The sequence below is a fragment of the Scyliorhinus canicula genome, chromosome 3, assembly GCF_902713615.1.
Source record: "Scyliorhinus canicula chromosome 3, sScyCan1.1, whole genome shotgun sequence".
NCBI classification, from domain to species: domain Eukaryota; kingdom Metazoa; phylum Chordata; class Chondrichthyes; order Carcharhiniformes; family Scyliorhinidae; genus Scyliorhinus; species Scyliorhinus canicula.
The window spans coordinates 238,107,043-238,132,042 of NC_052148.1; the positions used below are offsets into that span (position 1 = coordinate 238,107,043).

Below are 25,000 nucleotides of genomic sequence, written 5' to 3' on the forward strand. Positions count from 1 at the left end.
TTCACAAGGAATTCCATAGATTCACAACCCTTTGGGTGAAGAAGTTCCTCCTAAACTTAGTCCTAAATATACTTGCCCTTATTTTGAGGCTATGCCCCCTAGTTCTGCTTTCACCCGCCAGTGGAAACAACCTGCCCACATCTATCCTATCTATTCCCTTCATAATTTTATATGTTTCTATAAGATCCCCCCTCATCCTTCTAAATTCCAACGAGTACAGTCCCAGTCTACTCAACCTCTCCTCGCTAACACTTTATACAATTGCAGCATAACCTCCCTAGTCTTAAACTCCACCCCTCTAGCAATGAAGGACAAAATTCCATTTCCCGCATTAATCACCTGTAAACCAACTTTTTGCGACTCATGCACTAGCACACCCAGGTCTCTGCACAGCAGCATGCTTTAATATTTTATCATTTAAATAATCCCTTTTGCTGTTATTCGTACCAAAATGGATAACCTCACATTTGTCAACATTGTATTCCATCTGCCAGACCCTAGCCCATTCACTTAACCTATCCAAATCCCTCTGCAGACTTCCGGTATCCTCTGCACTTTTCGCTTTACCAGTCATCTTAGTGTGCAAACTTGGACACATTGCACTTGGTCCCCAACTCCAAATCATCTATGTATATTGTGAACAATTGTGGGCCCAACACTGATCCCTGAGGGACACCACTAGCTACTGATTGCCAACCAGAGAAACACCCATTAATCCCCACTCTTTGCTTTCTATTAATTAACCAATCCTCTTTCCATGCTACTACTTTACCCTTAATGCCATGCATCTTTATCTTGTGCAGCAACCTTTTGTGTGGCACCTTATCAAAAGCTTTCTGGAAATCCAGATATACCACATCCATTGGCTCCCCATTATCTACCGCACTGGTAATGGCCTCAAAAAATTCCACTAAATTAGTTAGGCACGACCTGCCCTTCATGAACCCATGCTGCGTCTGTCCGATGGGACAGTTTCCATCCAGATGCCTCGCTATTTCTTCCTTGATAGATTCCAGCATCTTCCCTACTATCGAAGTCAAGTTAACTGGCCTCTAATTACCCACTTTCTGCCTACCTCTTTTTTTAAACAGTGGTGTCACGTTTGCTGATTTCCAATCCGCCGGAACCACCCCAGAGTCTAGTGAATTTTGGTAAATTATCACTAGTGCATTTGCAATTTCCCTAGCCATCTCTTTTAGCACTCTGGGATGCATTCCATCAGGGCCAGAGGCTTGTCTACCATAAACCCCATTAGCTTGCCCATCACTACCTCCTTAGTGATAGCAATCATCTCAAGGTCCTCACCTGTCATTGCCTCATTTCTATTAGTTACTGGCATGTTATTTGTGTCTTCCACTGTGACGACCGACCCAAAAAACCTGTTCAGTTCCTCAGCCATTTCCTCATCTCCCATTATTAAATCTCCCTTCTCATCCTCTATAGGACCAATATTTACCTTAGCCACTCTTTTTTTTGTTTTATATATTTGTAGAAACTTTTACTACCTGTTTTTATATTCTGAGCAAGTTTACTCGCATAGTCTATCTTACTCTTTCTAGCTTTTTTAGTAGCTTTCTGTTGCCCCCTAAAGATTTCCCAGTCCTCTAGTCTCCCACTAATCTTTGCCATTTTTTAAGTTTTTTCCTTCAATTTGATACTCTCTCTTATTTCCTTAGATATCCACAGTCGATTTTCTCTCTTTCTACCGTCCTTCCTTTTAGTTGGTACAAACCTTTGCTGAGCACTGTGAAAAATCACTTGGAAGGTTCTCCACTGTTCCTCATCTGTTTCACCATAAAGTCTTCGCTCCCAGTCTACCGTAGCTAGTTCTTCTCTCATCCCATTGTAGTCTCTTTTGTTTAAGCACAGAACACTAGTGTTTGATTTTACCTTCTCACCCTCCATCTGTATTTTAAATTCCACCATATTGTGATCGCTCCTTCTGAGATAATCCCTAACTATGAGATTAATCAATCCTGTCTCATTACACAGGACCAGATCTAGGACCGCTTGTTCCCTCGTAGGTTCCATTACATACTGTTCTAGGAAACTATTGCGGATACATTCTATAAACGCCTCAAGGCTGACCTGGTTAAAGAAATCGACATGTAGATTTAAATCCCCCATGATAACTGCTGTACCATTTCAACATGCATCAGTTATTTCTTTCTTTATTGCCCGCCCCACCATAATGTTACTATTTGGTGGCCTATAGACTACTCCTATCAGTGACTTTTTCATCTTACTATTCCTGATTTCCACCCAAATGGATTCAACCTTATCCTCCATAGCACCGATGTCATCCCCTACTATTACCCGGATGTCATCCTTAAATAACAGAGCTACACCACCTCCCTTGCCATCCACTCTGTCCTTCCGAATAGTTTGATACCCTGGGATATTTAACCCCCCAGTCTTGACCATCCTTTAACCATGTTTCAGTAACGGCCACTAAATCATAGTCATTCACGATGATTTGCGCCATCAACTCATTTACCTTATTCCGAATACTACGAGCATTCAGGTAAAGTACACTTTTATGTTGGCTTTTATACCTCTGTTTTGAATCTTAAAGCCTCGATCAGTAACCTCTCCTAAGTTATATTTCCTCTTAACTTTTCCTTGTCGTTGAACCCATGTAATAACCTGCCGCATTGCTTACCATTTGCGTCTTTACTTCCCGTTTTATTCCTTTTAGTATTATTGGGCCTATTCACTGAGCTCCCCTCAGTCACTGTACCTTGTACTGTCGCCCTTGTACTGTTCTCTCTCTCCCCCCCCCCCCAAGGACATTGGTTCCAGTCCTGCCCAGGTGCAGACCGTCCGGTTTGTACTGGTCCCACCTCTCCCAGAACCGGTTCCAATGCCTCAGGAATTTGAATCCCTCCCTCTTGCACCATCTCTCGAGCCACGCATTCATCCTATCTATAGTGACATTCCTACTCTGACTAGCTCGTGGCACAGGTTATTAACGGGTATGAGGCAAATAAGGATGCATAGAGTTGGTTGCGGATCCCCCATGATCTCATTGAAAGCCAGACAGGCTTGATGTGTTAAATTACCTACTTTGATTCCTATGTTCCTAAAATCTAAATTTTTAACCAATATCTCGTCCACCACCTATGATTAACCTAATTTTTAATACCTGAAACTTGTTTTAAACTATGCAGAATCATTTACAAATTAGTGATCACTTTCTTGATAAAATAAAAACTGTTTGAAGACTTTTAACATAGAACAGACAGTGCAGAAGGAGGCCATTCGGCCCATCGAGTCTGCACCGACCCACTGAGGCCTTCTTCCACCCTTTCCCCGTAATCCAATGACCTCTCTTAACCTTTTTGGTCACTAAGGGCAATTTATCATGGCCAATCCACCTAACCTGCATGTCTTTGGACTGCGGGAGGAAACCGGAGCACCCGGAGGAAACCCACGCAGAGACTGGGAGGACATGCAGACTCCGCACAGACTATGACCCAGTGGAGAATCGAACCTGGGACCGTGGTGCTGTGAAGCCACAATGCTATCCGGCCGTGCTGCCCTTCAACTTTTAAACTATCTCTTGGTGGTATTCTGCCTTTTCGTTAAGAGTTTAATTTTAAGCCTCAATGAAGGCCTGTAAATGGCTGCAATTAGTGGAAACCCTTGGGGATCAATTTGATCTGAGGTTGTGGCTGTATTTATGGGTGGGATCAACTGCTGGTAAAAATGTTTTTAAGCTGGTGACAAGATGGTATTGAAAGTATTTGCACATAGAACTCTGTGCTGCTGCATGCTGGTTTGGATGGTCTCTTGCTGAGAAAACTAGCACATATTAACAAAACTCCTGCTTGTAAAGTGGAGGAATTACAGGCCAGCTTCAGCATTGGATTCACAAGAAATATGATGAGCGACAATGTACTGAGGACAATTAAATTAAATTCCTAGCTTTTCCCTTTTTTTTTGTATTGTTTAGTAGTTCAAATGCCAGCCCTTCAGAAGGCACGCCATTTGTTGGAAGTTATGGCTGTACACCAAACTCTCTACCCAAGTTCCAACATCCTTCCCATGAGCTTTTAAGAGAAAATGGCTTCACCCAACAAGTTTACCACAAATATCGTCGGAGGTGTTTAAATGGTGAGCCTGTTTCCGTATTTTGTTTAAGTGGAGGTGAATAGTCTGAATAGTGTACGTAAAGGATGTTCAGGTTCTACTTTGCTGTGTGCAATGTTTTTCATTTCTCAATATCTTTGCAGCTATCTAAATATTTTTCCAATGTATAACTGAAGAAAGGAAAATGTTTATATCTGGCAAATTGTCACAAAACGGGTTTTTTTTTTGAGTGGTGTAGCAAGGAATGATAAATGCCGCTGATAATCTTGGTACCTGCATTTTAATCCAGGAAGGACTCCTTTTCTTGGTTTAATGCAAAATTCATAGTAGTTGTGACTAGGTTACAGACAATTGAGAATAGATTGGCAGCCTCCCACATACCATAAAGATGTTCATGTGCAAATTGTTGGAGCAGTTGACAAATCCCTGGGTCCTGATGGACTTCATCCTAGGGTCTTAAAAGAAGTAGCTAGTGAGATACTGATGCATTGATGTTAATTTTCCAAATTCTTTTAATCTGGGGATTGTTCTATTAGATTGGAAAATGGCAAATGTGGCTCCTTTATTCAAAAAGATGGACAGAAAGCAGGAAATTACAGGCCAGTATCTTACCAAGGGAAAATGTTAGAAGATATTATTAAAGATGTTTAGCGTACTTTGGGTGGGGGTGGGGGGGGTCACAAAATAATCGGGCAGAGTCAAGATGGTTGTGTGAGGGCAATCGTGTTTAACCAATTTATTGGAGCTCTTTGAAGATGTACCATGTGTTGTGAATAAAGGGGACCGGTAGATGCTCTTAAATTTCCAGAAGGCATTAATAAGGTGCTTCATCAAATGTTATTGTGGGTGTGGGGGGAGGGCTCCAGGTGCAGAGGTTAACATATTGATGTGAACAGAATATTAACAGGCAGCAGAGAGTTGGCATAAATGGGTCTTTTTGGCAGGAATTAACAAGTGGTGTGCCGCAGGGATCAGTACTGGGGGCTCGGCTTGTTAAAATTTGTATAAATGACTAGGATGAAGGAATCAAAGGTATGGTCAATAAATTTGCAGACGGGACTGGTGGTGGCCATGATGTGAGTGGGCGCACATTTGGTAGCTCCTGCTTGTGGCTGTGGTTTTGGACCTTTTCCCCCTCTAACGGGAGGACTTGTTGATGGGAAAAGGTGCAGTGGTGGAAGAAGGGTGTGTTCCACCGCTGGATGGATTCGTGGACCAGGAATGGTTTTAAGCGAAAGGAGCCGTTCGGGTGAAAAACTGAGCCTGGGACACACAGGAAGATGGCAGAGGGTAAGGGAAAAACACTAACGTCTCGGTGATCTATGGAGAAGCTGGTAGACTTCTTGAATGAGAACCCCAGGCGTGGTTGAGGGAATGAGGCATTTTTTGGAGGTTCTGGAGTTCCCAAGAGTGGAGAAGGACCTGTTGGAGGGACTAGGAGGCCCATATTGAGGTGATGGAGGGTATGGGGGCATGGAAGGCCCCAGGCCCGGACGGGTTTCCAGTGGAATTTTACAAAACGTTTCCGGGGGAACCTGGGGCCCCTATTTGTAAGGGCGTTTAATTGGGGGGGGGGGGGGGGGGGGGGGGGGCGCATTTGTCTGCTAACATCGGGCAGCTGTTGAATGTTATAATGATGCCCCCAGAAGTGTGGAGGTGGTGGTTGCCATGGATGCAGAGAAGGCCTTCGACCAGGTGGAGTGGGACTATTTGTTGGAGGTGCTGGGGCGGTTTGGGTTTGGGCAAGGGTTTGTGGATTGGGCCAAGCTGTTGTTCCGGTGGCGAGTGTGCGAACGAAACGGGAGTGTTTGGAATATTTCCGACTGCATTGCGGGACGAGGCAGGGATGTGTCCACTCTCCCCATTGCTCTTTGCCTTGGCTATAGAGCCATTGGCAACGGCGCTGAGAACGTCAAGAGACTGGCAGGGAATAGCATGATGTGTAAATATGTATATAAACGTCTCAATAAAATATATATATTTAATAAATTTGCTGATTAGCACTGCTGCCTCATGCCACCGAGGACCCGGGTTCGTTCGATCCCGACCCTGGGTCACCCTCTGAGGTGTTTAGCACATTCTCCCCATGTCTGCGTGGATCTCACCTCCACAATGCAAATAGATGTGCAGAGTAGGTGAATTAGTCATGCTAAATTGCCCCTTAATTGGGAAAAAAAGAATTTTGTACTCTAAATTTATTTTTTTAAATAAATTTGCTGATGATACAAAAATAGAAACAAAAGTAATTTGTGAAGAGAACATAAGGATACTGTGAAACTCTTATTTCAAAAAGGGAGGGAGACAGAGATATAGATATGTTTTTTTAATATAAATTTAGAGTACCCAATTAATATTTTCCAATTAAGGGGCAATTTAGCATAGCCAATACACCTACCCTACACATCTTTGGGTTGTGGGGGCGAAACCCACGCAAACACGGGGAGAATGTGCAAACTCCACACGGCCAGTGACCCAGAGCCGGGATCGAACCTGGGACCTCGGCACCGTGAGGCAACAGGGCTAACCCACTGCGCCACTGTGCTGCCCAAGAGATATAGATATGTTAAGTGAGTGGGCAAAGATCTGATAAATGGAGTTTAATATGAGAAAATGTGAAATTGTCCATTTTGGCAGGAAGAATTTAAAGAAGCATACTATCCAAATAGTGAGAGATTGCAGAGCTCAGATGCCTGGGGATCTGGGTGTCTGAGTGCATGGATCACAAAAGGTTGGTATGCAAGTACAGACAATGATTGTTTATTGCGAGGGGAATTGAATACAAAAGTAGGGATGTTATCCTCTTGTTCTACAGGGTATTGATGCAAATCACATCTGGAATACTGCGTACAATATTGATCTTTTTTAAGAAAGAATGTAAACACGCTGGAAGAATTTGGGGGGCGATGGCACTGCAGGTGGTGGAATATAAACTCAATAAAATATCTGGAATTCAGGTGGCACAATGCTTCTTCAGGACCCAGGTTTGATTTTCCCACCCTGTGTCACTGTCTGTGTGGAGTTTGCACATTCTCCCCGTGTTCTGCATCAGTCTCTCACCCACAACCCAAAGATGTGAACGTTAGGTGGATTGACCATGCTAAATTGACCCTTAATTGGGCGGGGTGAAAAAAAATTGGGTGCTCTAAATTTATTTTTAAAAAGAAAATATCTGGAATTAAATCTAATGATGGCCATGAAACCATTACCGATTGTTGAAAAAAAAATCTGGTTCACTAATGTCCTTTAGGAAAGGAATTCTGCCATCCTTACCTGCTTGACACTTAAATTCCCTCTGAAATTGCCACTCCATTGTATTCAACCGCTGCAAAAACACGAAAAGGAATGAAACCGGACAGATCACTCGACATTGACCTAGGCATGACAAACAACAGCAGCACACCCAGCCCTGTCAACCCTGCAAAGTCCCCTAACATCTAGGGCTTGTGCCAAAGTACGCAGAGCTGTCTCTCAGACTAGTCAAGAGACCGGCTGACATTTTTTATAAGGTATGGTTCTGTGAGAATGATGTCCCAGACACCACTAACACCATTCCTGGGTATGTCCAGACTAGCAGAGGTTGCGGCACAGTATACAGTCGAGAGGGAGTTGGCCTGGGAGTCCTCAACAGCAACTAATAATAATAAGCATCTTTATTGCCACAAGTAGGCTTACATTAACACTGCAATGAAGTTATGTGAAAAGCCCCTAATCGCCACATTCCGGTGCCTGTTCAGGTACACAGAGACCTGAGGGAGAATTCAGAATGTCCAAATTACCTAACATCACGTCTTTCTGGACTTGTGGGAGGAAACTGGAGGAACCCACGCAAACACAGGCTAACACTATTCTACCGTGCTGCCCAACTCTGGATCCCATGCAGTCTAATGGCTTCAAGTTCAACATGAGCAAGGAAACCTGCTGTTGATTACCATGTACCTTCCACCATCAGCTGATGAATCAATACTCCTCCATATTGAACACCACTTGGAGGAAGTGCTACGGGTGGCAAGGATGCAGAATGTACTCTGGGTGGGAGACTTTGATGTCCATCATCAAGAATGGCTCAGTAACCACCACAGACTGATGCCGCCGAGCTGGCCAGATCCTAAAGGACATGGCTGCTAGATTGGGGCTGCAGCAGGTGGTGAGGGGACCAACAAGAGGGAAAAACATACTTGACCTCATCCTCATCAATCTGTCTGCTGCAGATGCATCTGTCCATGTAGAAGTGACCACGGCAGTCTTTTATTTTGTCTTTTTAAAGTGTACCAATTAATGATTTCCAATTAAGTGGCAATTTCGCGTGTTCAATCCACCTACCCTGCACATCTTTTGGGTTGTGGGGGCGAAACCGACGCAAACACTGGGAGAATGCGCAAACTCCACACGGACAGTGACCCAGAGCTGGGATTGAACCTGGGACCTTGGCGCCGTGAGGCAACAGGGCTAACCCAATGCGCCACCGTGATGCCCTCACCGCAGTCTTTGTGAAGACAAAGTCCCACCTTCACATTGAGGATACCCTCCATCGTATTCTGTGGCACCACCACCATGTTAAATGGGATAGACTTTGAACAGATCTAACAACTCAAGACTGGGCATCCATGAGGCACTGTGGGTCATCAGTAGCAGCAGAATTGTACTCTACCTTAACCTGTAACATCAAGGCCTGGCATATCTCCCATTTTATCATTATCATGAAGCCAGGGGATGATCCCTGGTTCAATGAAAAGTGCAGGACGCCCAAGTATACCAAAAATGAGGTGTTCACTTGGTGAAGCTACAACACAGGACTACTTGTGTGCCAAACAGCATAAGTAACAAGTAATAGACTGAGCTAAGTGATTCCACAACAAATGCATCAGATCTAAGGTCTGCAGTCCTGCCACATGTAGAATGGTGGTGGACAATTTAACAACTCTCTGGAGAAGGAAGCTCCACAAATATCTCATCCTCAATGATGGTGGAGCCTCGGATATCTGCAAAAGACGAGGCTGAAGCATTCGCACCAATCTTCAGCCAGAAGTGCCAAGTGGATAATCTATGTCTGTCACCTCCAGAGGTCCCCAACATCACATGTCAGTCTTCAGCCAATACTATTCTATCCACATGTTATCAATAAATTGCTGAAGACACTGGATACTGCAAAAGCGATGAGCCATGACAATATTCCAGCAATAGTATTGAAGATTTGTGCTCCAAAACATGCCACATCCCTAGGCGCAAGCTGTTCCAGTACAGCTACAATACTAGCATCTACCTGGCAATATGGAAAATTGTCCAGGTGTGTCCTGTTCACCAGAAACAGGACAAATCCAACCCAGCCAATTACTGCCCTATAAGTCTACTCTCCATGTTTGAGTTTATAAGGATGAGGGGGCTTTTATTGAAACTTGCAGGTTACTGAGCGGCCTAGGATACTGAGAGGCCGAGATTAAAGATGGAGAGGATGTTTTCACTAGTAGGGAAAACTAGAACCTGGAGACACAGCCTCAGATTGAAGGGACGAACCTTTAGAACTAAGATGCGGAGGAATTTCTTCAGCTGGAGGGTGGTGAATCTGTAGGACTGATTGCCGCAGGACGCTGTGGAGACCAAATCACTGTCTTTAAGACAGAGATAGATGGGTTCTTGATTAATAAGAGGATAAGGGGTTATGGGAAGAAGGCAGGAGAATGGGGATGAGAAACCTATCAGCCATGATTGAATGGCAGAGCAGACTCCATGGGCTGAATGGCCTAATTCTGCTCCTATGTTTTATGGTCATCAACAAAGTGATGGAAGAATTCTAAAGTGATGGAAATGGTGGAAAACAGTGCTATCAAGCGGTACTTACTTGGCAATAACCAGCTTCCGGATGTTCAGCTCGGGTTTCACAAGGGTTACGCAGCTCCTGACCACATTATAGCCTTGGTTGAAACATGGACAAAAGAGCTGAATGCCAGAGATGAGAGTGCACTTGACAGCAAGGCAGCTTGTGACTGAATATGAGACAATCTACAGCTGCTTCATCAATTACCTCCCTTCCATTATGAGGTCAGAAGTGGGGATGTTCGCAGATCACTGTGCAATGTTCACCATTCACGACAACTCTGATAATGAAGCAGTCCATGTCCAAATGCAGAAAGACCTGCACAGTATCCAGACTTGGGATGACAAGTGGCAAGTAACATTCACACCTGGAGTTTGCACATTCTCCCCGTGTCTGCGTGGGTTTCACCCCCACAATCCAAAGATATGTAGGTTAGGCGGATTGGCCATGCTAAATTGCCCCTTAATTGTATTTTTAAAAAATTTTAAAATTGGGTACTCTACTCAACATTCACACCAGGCAATGACCATCTCCAACAAGAGAGAATCAAACCATCACTGAATCCCCCACTATCAATATCCTGGGAGACAAATGCTTTGTGGAAGCCTTCCAACCCTCTGATGGTGTATTCGATCTTCTCCAAAGGGAGAAATACTGATCGGTTTGCCAGCCAGTCTGCAGCTATTGGTGGTGCTGCTGGTCATCAGCCAAACAGGATTCACCGACGTGTGATAAGAGAATCAAAGGCAAGGGCGTTGGTCCTCTTTCCCCCATATTAAGTTCTGCCGGCCCAATAACCCCGAATACTGCCACTCTCGGGCACTACTCCACCCTCACCACCACAAACTTGGGCATCACCTCAAAGAAGGCTGTCCAAAACTCACCAAGTCTGGGGCAGGCCCAGAACACAAAGGCATGGTTGGCATGGCCTCCCTGGCACCGTTCACATTTGTCCTCTACCTCCAGGAAGAACCTGCTGATTAGGGTTCTTGTCAGGTGTCCTCTGTGCATCACTTTAAGCTGCTTGAGGCTAAGCCTTGTACATGAGGAGGTGGAGTTGGCCCAGTTCAGTACTTCGCTCCAGAGTCCCCACTCTACTTCCGTCCCTAATTCTTCGTCCTATTTCTCCCTTGTTCCATCCAGTGGGGAGTGTGTCCTTTCTAAAAGTCGTCTGCATATGTCCAATACCAGTCTTGGGTTGACAAGTGGCAAGTAACATTCGCGCCACACAAGTGTCAGGCAGTGACCAACCCCTACAAGAGAGGATCTAACCATCGCCCCTTGACATTCAGTGGCATTGCCATAGCTGAAACCCCCACAATCAACATCCGGGGGGTTACCTTTGATCAGAAACCGAACTGGACTAGCCATATTAATACTGTGGCTAACCGAGTAGGTCAAAGGCTAGTAATCCTACAGCGAGTAAAACCCCCCCCCCCCCCCCCCCCCCCCCAAAAAGCTTGTCCACCATCTTCAAGGTACAAGTCTGGAATTACTGGATTACTCTCCCCTTGCCTGGATGAGTGCAGCTCCAACAACACTCCAGAAGCTCAACACCATCCAGGACAAAGCAGCCAGTTTGATTGCTCCTCCTCCCACAAACATTCAATCCCTCCACCACCAACAAACAGTGGCAGCCATGTGTACCATCTGCCCGATGCCCTGCAGGAACTCACCAAGGCTCCTTGGGCGGCTCCTTCCAAACCCACAACCAATGCTGCTTAGAAGGACAGGGAAGCAGATACCTGGGCACCCCAATGTCTGGAAGCTCTCCTCCAAATCGCACATGACCCCGACTTGAAAATATAGCACCTTTCCTTCACTGTCGCTGGGGCAAAGTCCTGGAACTTGCATTGTGGGTGTACCTGTGCCTTCGGCACTGCAGCAGTTCAAGAAGGTAACTCACCAACACCTTCTGGTGGGCAACTAGGGATGGGCAATGAATGCTGCCCTAACCAGCAACGCCCAGATCCTGTGAAATTATTTTTTTTTAAAAGGGCTTGACTAATACTTGGAATGGGAGAGTTGTCTTGTAAGAAATGGATGGATTAGTTAGGCTTGTCTCTGCTGGTGTTTGGAAGAGTAAGAAGACTTGATTGAAGAGTAGTTGTGGGAAGGATGTTACCTCTTGTGGGAAAATCTAGATTGAGGAATCACCAATTCAAGGCAGATGAGCGAAACTATTTTCTGTCATGAGTCTTTGTATTCTCTTCCTCAAAAGTGTCTTGAGGTTTTTTAAGGCAGTGGTAAGGGGATTCTTGAGCAAAGTGGTGAAAGGTGGAAGGTTGGAATGTGGGTTGAGATTACAATTAATTCAGCTCTGGCCTTGTTGAATGGCAGAGCCGATGACCTAGTCATGTTCTTAATACATTTGTGCAAAATATTCACGGATGGGTCAGATTTGTAGTAATGATGATCAATATCATTACCAGCTTATGCAATTTAACTACTGAATACAGGCAATGTCAAAGAAGATAAAGCAGTTGAGAAACCTAGAAATGTAGATGACTGTAACCCGTTTTGTTTACTGGCTATAATCTTAAATCTCAAAACTGCCTTATATGAGCCAATTTAAATTTGTACTGTACTTTACTCCATTTAAAATCAGATTACCCGGTGGAAAAGTGGTGAGTACTGCTGCCTCAAGGCGCCAAGGACCCAGGTTCGATCCCGGGCCCGGATCGCTGTCCGTGTGGAGTTTGCACATTCTCCCTGTGTCTGCATGTGTCTGTGCCCCCACAACCCAAAGATGTGTAGGGTAGGTGGATTGGCCATGCTAAATTGCCCTTTCATTGGAAAAATTCATATTACCAAGAAAATCTGCACTGTTTGAATCATGACAGTTCTGGTTCTAACATGTTTTCCAGGCTCTTTCAATCTCACTTTAAAAGGATATTTGGAATGCAACAGATTTCATTGCATAATCTTCACTTTTCAGAGAGGAAGAGGTTAGGAATTGGGCAATCCCAGGAAATGAACACACTGTTCCGGTTTTGGTCCTTCTTCCTCAGAGATCACTTCAACAGGAAGATGTATGAAGAATTTAAACAACTGTCTCTTGAGGATGCAAAAGACAATTACAGGTATAATAATCAGTAACAACTTAATAGTTCAAGGTGAAAAAATAACAGATAGAACAAGAATCTGTAATTGCTGATACTGATCAAATGAAAGATTTTGGTCCTCATAACAAAAACATGCATTTCTATGACACAATGTAATGAAACATTCCAAGGCATATCATTGGGGCTTCATAAAACAGAATGTGACATTGTAATATGCTATTAGAATAGTTAGCCAGAAGCCTGCTCAAAATGACCTTTTTAAGGAGGAATATGAAGTGGGGAGAGGATGTATGTCTGAAGAAATTGGTATCTGAATGATGCTTCATTCTTTAGTAAATTAGTAACTGTTAACAAATAAATAACGAGACACAGACATCAGAGAAAGCAGTGGCATTGTGGTATTGTCACTGGATTAGTAATTCAGGAGACCCAGGACAATGGTCTGGAGACCAGGGTTCAAATCCCATCATGGGAATTCAATAGAAATCTGGAATTAAAAGTTGCCAAATGTTGACCATGAAACAATTGGTCTATTGTTGTAAAAACCCATCTGGTTCATTGATGTCCTTTTAAGGACATCACCTAAATGTTATTCCAGATCCATAGCAATGTCCTCTGAAATAGCCTAGCAAGCCATCCAAGCAATTAGGAGTGGGCAATAAACGTTGGCCCAGCCAGCGATACCCATATCCCATAAATGAATAGAAGAGGTGGTGTGCTGTGAAAACTTTGACAGAGAGCTGGAGTACAAGCTGCGGACATGAGAATTACTTGAACACTTGTTCCAGGAGACAGTCCTTTAGAGTTCATCAGTGAGCGGGATGGCTAGTCAGGTTTAGTGAGCCTTGGCTTTGACTTTAACAAGCAGATACAAGGTACTCATCACTTCTGTGGATGAAGACAAGAACTGCAAGGTAACTGATCAAAGCACCATGCTGCCAAAAGCCACTAATGTGGAGAGTGTGAAAAGGAATGCAATAGTGATAGGAGACAGTATAGTCAGTGGACTGTGCTGCTGAGGTTGGGAGTTCAGAAGCTTGTGTTGCTTGCTTGGTATCCAGGTTAGAGACATGTCTTCATGACTGTGGAAGAACTTGGTGTAAGGAGCTAATCCAGTTCTGGTTCATGTAAGAACTATGAATGATCTACGAGAGTTTGAGAAGTTAGAATCCAAATTAAAAGCAGAACCTCAAAAGGTACTAATCTCTGGATCACCTGAGTTATGCATCACTTGGCATAGGATCAAGAAGATGAGAGAATTTAAACATGGTTAAAATAAGTAAAGTCAGAAGAGTCCAAGTTGACCATAGATTGCTTCCCCCTTTGAGGGGGAGAGCTAACTGTTGGTGATTAACCTGAGGATCACCAAACCAGTGTGAGGGGCAAGGTTGAGAAGGCAGGGCCTTCTCTCAAGGTGCCGAGGACCTGAGTTCAATCCTGGCCCCAGATCACTGTCCGTGTGGAGTTTGCACATTCTCCCCCTGTCTGCATGGGTCTCACCCCCACAACCCAAAGAGATGTGCAGGGTAGGTGGATTGGCCAAGCTAAATTGCCACTTAATTGGGGAAAAAAGAATTGGGTACTCTAAATTTATTTTATTTTTTTTTAAAAGAGAAGGCGGGCTTTCATGAATAATCTCAGCCAGTACGGAATTTGGACTTGCGCTGTTGTGACCCTCTGTATCGCAAACCAGCTGTCCAACCAACTGAGCTAAACCGGCCGCCTAATGCCTTAAAGATTAGTGTGGGAAGGAAGTTTAGTCAATGGGGTACTGGCATCAATACTGTGGAAAAGAGGTTTTCTGTTGGGATGAGCACCACATAAACCTGTTTTGAGATCCGTGTACGGGATGTAGATAGACTTTGAACTAAACTAAAAGAGGTGGGGGATTCGGGTGAAGGAAGATTTTCAGATCTAAGGAGATGACGTTTGGTTACAAGGTGTCCAATGTTGGTGAGTAAACATTGCAGGAAATGCAACATTTTGAAAAGACGGGTGAAGGAAGGGGAGGAGCCCTGAGTAAAGTATGACATAAGGACATTTAGTGAAAAGGATCTTGGCTCAGAAGAACAAGAAGTAGAATCAATATAGGTGGAGATTAGGAAAAACAAGGTTCAGGAACCATTTGTGAGAATATTTTGTGGGCCCCCTGTTGGACAGAGCATTTATTAAGTTAGAAATAATTGAAGCTTGTTCAAGGCAGTGTAATAATTGTAGGGTCTTTAAGTATCTTACCAGACTGGACCAATTGAATTGGTAAAGGTGGTCTAACATGAATTTGCAGAATGCTTTTGTGACAGTTTTAGAAACATTTGGTGGAACCAATTAAAGTTACGGTGTTATGACACCCTGGGCTAGCCGCCGTCTTCTTCTGTTGCCTTCCATAACTTTAGTAGTTTCCGATTTCCTGGATTCTTTCTTCACCATGGATGTCCAATCTTCCTGCACCTCCCTCCCCTACCAGGGCAGTTTGAGGGCTCCCTGCTTCTTTCTTAAATGGGAGGCCCTATCAGTTTGAATCTATCGATTACCACTATCCTAAACCTAACAACATACTCTAACATTGGACAATTTCTCTTTTTAACTTGCCTCACTTACTGCGAACTGAAGGTGTCTGTAAATATCCAAGCTATGTCTGTCCTTTTGTCCAGAATGTGCCAGTTCTTGCTTTTGCAGCTCTTCTTCAGCTTTGCTTTCAATTTGTTTTCTTTACATGATCCATCTCTGAATTTTCCCTTCTTTGACTTTCGTATCTCCATTTATAGCAATCAAGCTATGAACAAATGTTCATTATAAGCACATTGACTCCCACAGCTACCACTTTCTCACGCCTTGCTTCCAATTTCTCCTTCCCGTTGCTTCTGTTCTGACAATGCAATCGACCATTCACACCAGCGCCTCTATGGCTTCCTTTTTCCTCCATCAAGGTTTCCCCCTCACCATGGTTGACAGGGCCTTCGACCATGCCTGACCCATTTCCACACCTCTGCTCTCACCCATTTCCCTACATTGCATTCTCAAATAATTGAACAAACTGCCTCACTAGTGTGAGAGCCGTACAACTGAACCGTGCTCTTTTGAGGTGAGGATGGACCATTTTGGCTCCGTTCTTCAAGCATTGAAGGTATGGGTCCTCTGAACCACGCCCATTAACACCCCTTTTTTTTTTACTTTTCTGGTATGCTGCTGTTTTCATGTGATCTTAACTGGGGGAATTAATTGCTAACCATCTTGTCAAAGGGAAAGCGGTAATCTCCTTGAAAGGTTGAACCTCCATATGCAAGGCTCTTTCCTGGCTTACTAGATCTGTTTTTTTCTATGGTGTATCTTGGAAATTTTGCTGCTTTTACACCAAATAGCTTACGTTTCCAGTTTTGCTAAGAATTGTTGTGTTTGTGCTGGTTTCTTGTGTTTTACTGCTGCTCTGAACAAATAATGGAAGACAAACTGAAATATTACCTAACTGCCACTGACCTAGATATCCCTCCGATGGAATGATGGCATTACCTGTCAACGTTGACCTTTCAAAGAATTATCATATTGTTTATTTAATCTTGTTATGTGCAAATTGGCTGCTGTAGAGTGTCTACATTTCAAACGTACCTGTATTTCCATTGTCTATAACGTGCTTTGGCACATCTGAGGTCTGCCTGTCTTGCTGGAAAATGATGATTCACCAGGCCATGTGATTTTGAAGTCTATATAGAAAATTTATTAAGAATGCATGGTGGTACAGTGGTTGTCACTGCTGCCTCACAGCGCCAGGGACCCGAGTTAGAATCTGACCTTGGGTGACTTGTCTGTGTGGAGTTTGCACATTCTCCCCTTGACTGCGTGGGTGCCCTCCAGGTGCTCAGGTTTCCTCCCACAGTCCAACGGTGTATGTAGGTTAGGTGGATTGATAATGACCAATGTGTGGGGTTGCAGAGATCGGGGAGGGGAGTGTGCATAGGTGGGGTGTACTTTCAGAGGGTCAGTGTGGACTTAATGGGCCATATGACCACCTTCTGCACTGCAGGGATTTATAGAGAAACATGTATTATCTTTTCCTTCGGTGTAATTCAAGAGAGTGATACTAAAGCATCTGGGTAAAATCTGAATAGGTATTGAGAAATCATTACGGTTGAAGAATCAAAGCAAGTTGCATGCATTTACAACTGACTCTCATTTTGCAAAATAAATGTCGAGGTTACTAACTGCTGGCTTACTGAATCACACCAGAAAAAATATTTGTTTCAGGTAGCAAATCTCTGCTAATTGTACATTTGGAGCTTTCCAGCTTACAGTTCAGAGTTGAAGGTGGCAACATTACTGTCAGGAAATTGTGGTAGCGCTGAGTAATTTGTTTTGTCCTATTTTCTTTTACTCTGTCCCCACAACTTTTATTTATTTCACTAGACCAAGTGCATGTTAAACTTAATTGTATTGTGTGTAGTTGCATATGTGGTTCATACAAGTCTGACACTAAACAGTTACTACCAGAATGAATGTAGAGACAGTTATACAGCTTTACTGTTTAAATTCTAACGTTTTCTTTCCATTTGCATTGCGTTTAGAATATTTGACTTTTTTTCCTTAATTTTTCCACGTTGTGTTTGTTTACAGATATGGGTTGGAGTGCCTTTTTAGGTTTTACAGTTATGGATTAGAGAGACGATTTCGTCATGACATATTCAAGGACTTCCAAGAGGAAACCGTAAAAGACTATGAAGCAGGTAATCTTCATTCCAAAGCACTAAATACCAGCTAATTGTATAGCATTCTGTATGAGATTAAGGGTCTGTAATTACAACACAGGGAAGAATTATTACTTTTAGAAATTATTGCATGTGTTTTTTTTTTTAATTTTTTTATTGGAATTTTTTGCAGAAAATATAACAAAAAGTATAGCAAAAAGCAGTAATATGCAACTAACAGCCCCATAACACCCACAATTCCCCCCATACCGTAACATCACATGTATCACATTCCCCCACCCCCCCCCCCCCCAAAACAAGAGAACTTAACCATAAATTAAAATTAGATAAATCAAATTTAAATAAAATAAGCTAACATAATCAACGCCCCCCCCCCCCCCCAACCCACCCCCCCCCCCCCGGGTTGCTGCTGCTACTGTCCCAGTACCCTATCGTTGAGCCAGAAAGTCGAGGAAAGGTTGCCACCGTTTAAAGAACCCTTGCACCGATCCTCTCAGGGCGAATTTAACCTTCTCAAGCTTAATAAAGCCCGCCATGTCATTGATCCAGGTCTCCACGCTTGGGGGCCTCGCGTCCTTCCACTGTAGCAAAATCCTTCGCCGGGCTACTAGGGACGCAAAGGCCAGCACACCGGCCTCTTTCGCCTCCTGCACTCCCGGCTCTACCCCAACCCCAAAGATCGCGAGTCCCCATCCTGGCTTGACCCTGGATCCCACCACCCTTGACACCGTCCTCGCCACCCCCTTCCAGAACTCCTCCAATGCCGGGCATGCCCAGAACATATGGGCATGGTTCGCTGGACTCCCCGAGCACCTGGCACACCTATCTTCACCCCCAAAGAACCTATTCATCCTCGTCCCAGTCATGTGGGCCCTATGCAGCACCTTGAATTGGATGAGGCTAAGCCGCGCACACGAGGAGGAAGAATTTACCCTCTCCAGGGCATCAGCCCATGTCCCGTCTTCGATCTGTTCCCCCAGTTCCCCCTCCCACTTCGTTTTCAGCTCCTCTACTGACGCCTCTTCCTTCTCCTGCATAAGCTTGTAGATATCGGATATCTTCCCCTCCCCGACCCAGACCCCCGAGAGCACCCTGTCACTCACCCCCTTCGCGGGGAGCGCAGGGAATCCCTCCACCTGCCGTCTAGCAAATGCCTTTACCTGCAGATATCTAAACATGTTTCCCGGCGGGAGCCCAAATTTCTCTTCCAACTCCCCCAGGCTCGCAAACCTTCCGTCGATAAACAGGTCCTTCAGCTGTCTATACCATCCCCGAAATCCCCCATCCATGTTCCCCGGGACGAACCTATGGTTCCCCCTTAACGGAGCCTCCATCGAGCCCCCCACTTCTCCCCTATGTCGCCTCCACTGCCCCCAAATCTTGAGGGTAGCCGCCACCACCGGACTCGTGGTATACCTCGTGGGAGGGAGCGGCCACGGCGCCGTTACCAGGGCCCCCAGGCTTGTATCCCCACAGGACGCTCTCTCCATCCGTTTCCATGCTGCCCCCTCCCCCTCCATCACCCACTTACGCACCATCGACACGTTGGCCGCCCAGTAATACCCCGAGAGGTTGGGCAACGCCAGCCCCCCCCCATCCCTACTCCGCTCCAAGAAGACCCTCTTCACCCTTGGGGTGCCATGCGCCCAAACAAATCCCATGATGCTGCTGGTCACTCTTTTAAAAAAGGCCCTAGGGATAAAGATGGGCAAGCACTGGAAGAGGAACAAGAACCTCGGGAGAACCGTCATTTTGACGGATTGCACTCTGCCCGCCAGCGATAGCGGCACCATGTCCCACCTTTTAAATTCCTCCTCCATCTGTTCCACTAGTCTGGTGAAGTTAAGCTTATGAAGAGCCCCCCAACTCCTGGCCACCTGCACCCCCAGGTACCTGAAACTCTTCACTGCCCTCCTGAAGGGGAGCCTCCCAATTCCCTCCTCCTGATCTCCCGGGTGCACTACAAATACCTCGCTCTTTCCTAAGTTCAGCTTATAGCCCGAGAAGCCCCCAAATTCCGCTAACAGTTCCATCACCCCCGGCATTCCCCCCTCTGGGTCCGCCACATATAACAGCAGGTCGTCTGCATACAGCGATACCCGGTGCTCCTCCTCCCCCCGCACCAGACCCCTCCACTTCCCTGACTCCCTCAACGCCATGGCCAGCGGTTCAATCGCCAGTGCAAAGAGCAGGGGGGACAGGGGACACCCCTGCCTGGTCCCACGATAAAGCCTAAAATACTCCGATCTCCTTCCATTTGTGACTACACTCGCCATCGGCGCCGCGTAAAGCAGCCTCACCCATTTGATGAATCCCTCCCCAAATCCAAACCTCTCCAGCACCTCCCATAGGTACCCCCATTCAACTCTATCAAACGCCTTCTCTGCATCCAGCGCCACCACTATCTCCGCCTCCCCCTCCACTGCCGGCATCATGATAACATTGAGCAGTCTCCGCACATTCGTGTTGAGCTGCCGCCCCTTGACAAACCCTGTCTGATCTTCATGAATTACCTCTGGCACACAATCCTCTATCCTGGTAGCCAGGATCTTCGCCAGCAACTTAGCGTCTACGTTAAGGAGTGAAATAGGCCTATATGATCCGCACTGCAAGGGGTCCTTATCCCGTTTTAGGATCAAAGAGATCAGTGCCCGCGACATCGTCGGGGGCAAAGCCCCCCCCTCCCACGCCTCATTGAAAGTTCGCACCAGCAGGGGACCCACCAGGTCCGCATATTTTTTGTAAAATTCTGCCGGGAACCCGTCCGGCCCCGGGGCCTTACCTGACTGCATTTGCCCGATCCCCCTGACTAGCTCCTCCAACTCTATCGGCGCCCCCAGCCCCTCAACCAGCCTCTCTTGAACCCTTGGGAAACATAGCCTGTTCATGAAGCTCTCCATCCCCTCTCTCCCCCTCGGAGGTTCCGACCGGTACAATCCCTCGTAAAAGTCCCTAAAGACCCCGTTTACTTCTGTCCCCTTCTGCACTACATTTCCACCCCCATCCTTCACTCCCCCAATTTCCCTAGCCGCATCTCGCCTACGGAGCTGATGCGCCAACATCCTGCTCGCCTTCTCTCCATACTCATATACCGCACCCTGCGCCCTCCTCCACTGTGTCTCCGCCTTTCTGGTGGTCAGCAAGTCAAAATTGGCCTGCAACCTGCGCCGTTCTCCCAGCAACCCTTCCTCCGGGCCTCCGCATATCTCCTGTCCACCTCCAGAAGCTCTCCCACCAGTCTCTCCCTCTCCTTCCTCTCCTTCCTTTCCCTGTGGGCCCGGATGGAGATCAGCTCCCCCCGGATCACTGCTTTCAGAGCCTCCCAGACCATCCCCACCTGGACCTCCCCCGTATCATTGGTAACCAGATACCCCTCAATGCTTCTCCGAACCCTCTTACACACCTCCTCCTCCGCCAGCATCCCCACATCCAGGCGCCAGAGCGGGCGCTGGTCCCGCGCCTCCCCCATCTCCAGATCAATCCAGTGCGGGGCATGGTCCGAAATCGCTATGGCCGAATACTCGGCATCCTGCACCCTCGGGATCAACCCCCTGCTCAGGACAAAAAAGTCTATCCGGGAATAAACCCTATGGACGTGAGAGAAAAAGGAATACTCCCGCGCTCTCGGTCTCCCAAACCTCCAGGGATCCACCCCTCCCATCTGGTCCATGTATCCCCTCAGCACTTTGGCCGCCGCCGGTCTCCTACCCGTCCTTGAACTGGACCGGTCCAGTGTGGGATCCAGCACTGTGTTAAAATCTCCCCCCATGATCAGGCCCCCTGCCTCCAGGTCCGGGACGCGGCCCAACAAGCGCCTCATGAAGCCAGCATCATCCCAATTCGGGGCATATACGTTCACCAGCACCACCTTCTCTCCCTGCAGCCTACCCCTCACCATGATATATCTGCCCTCCTTGTCCGACACCACCTCAGCCGCCTCAAACGCCACCCTCTTCCCCACTAGAATCGCCACCCCCCGGTTCTTTGCGTCCAATCCTGAATGATAAACCTGCCCCACCCACCCCTTCCTCAGACGGACCTGGTCCGCCACCTTCAGGTGGGTCTCCTGGAGCATAGCCACGTCCGCCTTCAACCCCCTTAGATGGGAGACCACCCTGGTTCTCTTAACCGGCCCGTTCAGCCCCCTCACGTTCCAGGTAATCAGCCGGATCAGAGGGCAACCCGCCCCCCTCCCCTGCCGACTAGCCATAGCTTGGCAGATGTTCGCCCCAGGCCAGCATACCCCGCTCGACCCGTTCCCCATGGCGATAGCGCCTCTCCTCTTCCCCCCCCGGCCCTCATCGGCTCCTTCCTAGTCGTTCCAGCAGCAACCCGGTATCCCCCCCCACCCCCCTCCCCCCCCCCAGGCTAGGACCCCTCCTAGCCGCGACGCACCCTCCATGGTACTTCCGTGAGTCAGCTGACTTCTGCTGACCCCGGCAGCTCCCGCCAAAACCTATCCCCTCCCGGCTTGGGGTCATCCCCCTCTTGCCACACCTCCTTGGCATTATTGCAGCGCGGGAAAAAAGACCCGTAGAGGCCCTTCCCCCATCGCAAGCTCCACCCCCCTGCCCCGCAGCGCGGGAAACCAGAGGAAAGCCCGCGCTTTCACAATGCCATACCCCATCCTTCTGACGCAGTTCCCCAAAATCCAGTTTCCCCTCAATCCCCAGCCCCGTACAGAAGAGAACATATAGAACACAAACCCCCAACACTCCCCACCTACCCCACAACCATACCCAACAGACAAACCCACCCGTAAACAGAGCAAAAAGAAAACCAGCATACATAACACACATTTCGAAGTTGAAAAAGTTGAAACAGTTGGAACAAAACAGCCACAGCGGAAACAACGCCGGCCAAAGTATGTTCCCAGGCCCTAGTTCAAGTCCAGCTTCTCCGCCTGTACAAAGGCCCACGCCTCCTCCGGGAACTCGAAGTAATGGTGCCGGTCCTTGTATGTCACCCACAGGCGCGCAGGCTGCAGCATTCCAAACCTGACCTGCTTAGCATGAAGCACCGCCTTCGTCCGGTTGAACCTGGCCCGCCGCTTAGCCACTTCCGCACTCCAGTCCTGGTAGATCCTCACTACCGAATTCTCCCATTTACTGCTCCTCTCTTTCTTGGCCCAGCGCAGCACACACTCCCGGTCACTGAATCGGTGGAACCGCACCAGCACCGCCCTCGGGGGCTCATCTGCCTTGGGCCTCCTGGCCATCACTCTGTGCGCTCCCTCGAGCTCCAGGGGCAAATGGAAGGACCCTGCTCCCATCAACGAGCTCAACAACGTGGTCACATACGCCGGGAGATCCGACCCCTCCAGCCCCTCCGCCAGGCCCAGGATCCTCAGATTCTTTCGCCTCGTGCGAACGTCCAGCTCCTCCAAGCGGTCCTGCCACTTTTTATGAAGTGCCTCGTGCAACTCCACTTTCCCAACGAGGACCACGGCCTCCTCCTCCCTTTCAACGGCCTGCCGCTGCAACTCCCGAATAGACTCCTCCTGTGCCGCCTGGGTCCCAAGCAGCTTGGTCGCAGTTGCATTCATGGAGTCCAGCAGCTCAGCCTTCAGCTCAGCAAAACAACGTAGGAGCGAGGCCTGTTGCTCCTGCGCCCACTTCCACCAGTCCTCGGGTGTTGCGCCGGCCGCCATTTTGTTTTTCTTCCCACGTTTTTTTTGGGGCGTTTCTGCAGCCTTTTTCACCATATAGTGTGGGGCAAGTTCTTCCAGGCACCTTCCCCCACCGGGATATGTAGCAACAGCACTGTTTGGGGCCCTCAAAACGGCCCAAAAGCCCTTAAATAGCGGGAGCGCCGGCCGCCATTTTGTTTTTTTTCACCCTTTTTTTGGGGGGCGTTACTGCAGCCTTTTTCACCAGATAATGTGGGGCAAGTTCTTCCAGGCACCTTCCCCCACTAGGATGTGTAGAAACAGCGCCGTTTGGGGCCCTCAAAACGGCCCAAAAGTCCCTAAATAGCAGGAGTGCCGGCCGCCATTTTGTTTTTCTTCCCCCGTTTTTTTGGGGGAGTTACTGCAGCCTTTTTCTTCTTCCCACTCCAGGTGAGCACCATATAGTGTGGGGCAAGTTCTTCCAGGTACCTTCCCCCACCGGGATGCGTAGAAACAGCTCCGTTTGGGGCCCTCGAAACGGCCCAAAAGTCCCTAAATAGCAGGAGCTGCCGAATGTGTGGCTTAGCTCCGCATAGCCGCAACTGGAAGAAATTATTGCATGTGTGCATGGCAGCTGGAATGGAAGATACATTGATGCCATATATAGAATTATTCAACCTTCAGATTCTAAACTGTTGTCAAGAAGTCACGTATTAAAAAAATGAGTTATTTTAGATTTAAAGTACTGACTTTAAGTGTCTTCATTTCAGGGCAACTCTATGGTTTGGAAAAGTTCTGGGCTTTTCTCAAGTACACTCAAACCAGGAATGTGCCAATTGATCCCAAACTGCAAGAATCCCTTAGCAAGTTTAAGCGTCTTGAGGACTTCAGAGTTGATGTGAGTATATTTTGCACTTTCACAACAGAAGAGGATTCCTTCAGTTACTTGGAAATTGTTTAAGAAGTTTACCTGGATTTGTAATTAGCTCATTTATTCATCATTTAAAAAGTTGCCTTAACATCCATACCTGAAACGGGCATTGTACCCTTTGCATGTGCAAATAGTGTTAAACCAATTACCTACTTTACCAAATTGGTTTGCCCTGAATGTTGCCGATGTGCGTGTAGCCAAACCAGCAGATCTTAAAAGGAGCCACCACCAAATAGGTAAGTCTTTAAAAAGGACAGCTTAATGTGGAGCCAGAGATCAGCCATGATCTCATTGATTGGCGGAGCAGGCTCGAGGGGCCAGATGGCCTACTCCTGCTCCTAGTTCTTGTGTTCAGGCACGAGTGTTCCCCTAGTTTCCACCTTAATGCCACTTGCTGTTGTCGATTGCTACTTTCCCATTTAAACTGATTGCTGATTCAATCTCCCTCTTGGCTCTCCCAAGGCTTAGAGGGCCAATGCCAGCAATGTGGTGGCCTGAAGTTCAAACCAGTTCATTTTTAGGTAGCTTATTAGGTTTGTTGAGAAGCAATGGTTTAGATATGATTCATTAATTAGTTAGACAGAAGGATTTTACAACCCAGGGCGGCACAGTAGCACAGTGGTTATCAGTATTGTTTCACCGCTCCAGGGTCCCAGGTTCGGGTTGCGTCACTCTGTGTGGAGTCTGCACGTTCTACCTGTGTCTGAGTGGGTTTACTCCAGGTGCTCTGGTTTCATCCCACAGTCCAAAGATGTGCAGGTTAGGTGGATTGGCCATGCTAAATTGCCCTTGGTG

The 25,000-nt window shown here is 47.0% G+C and overlaps 1 protein-coding gene across 5 annotated transcripts in view; it reads left to right on the plus strand.

Annotated features, from left to right (window-relative positions):
• LOC119963381 (la-related protein 1B-like) overlaps positions 1-25,000 on the plus strand; it is a 153,271-nt gene that overhangs the window by 118,378 nt on the left and 9,893 nt on the right. For 4 of the 5 annotated variants that reach the window (XM_038792423.1, XM_038792424.1, XM_038792426.1 and 1 more), the window contains 4 exons: positions 3,956-4,116; positions 12,843-12,987; positions 17,575-17,684; positions 24,045-24,172. In XM_038792423.1, coding sequence (XP_038648351.1) covers positions 3,956-4,116; positions 12,843-12,987; positions 17,575-17,684; positions 24,045-24,172 — 544 coding nt within the window. The remainder of the gene's footprint in view (positions 1-3,955; positions 4,117-12,842; positions 12,988-17,574; positions 17,685-24,044; positions 24,173-25,000) is intronic. The other variant, XR_005460087.1, reaches the window with a different exon arrangement.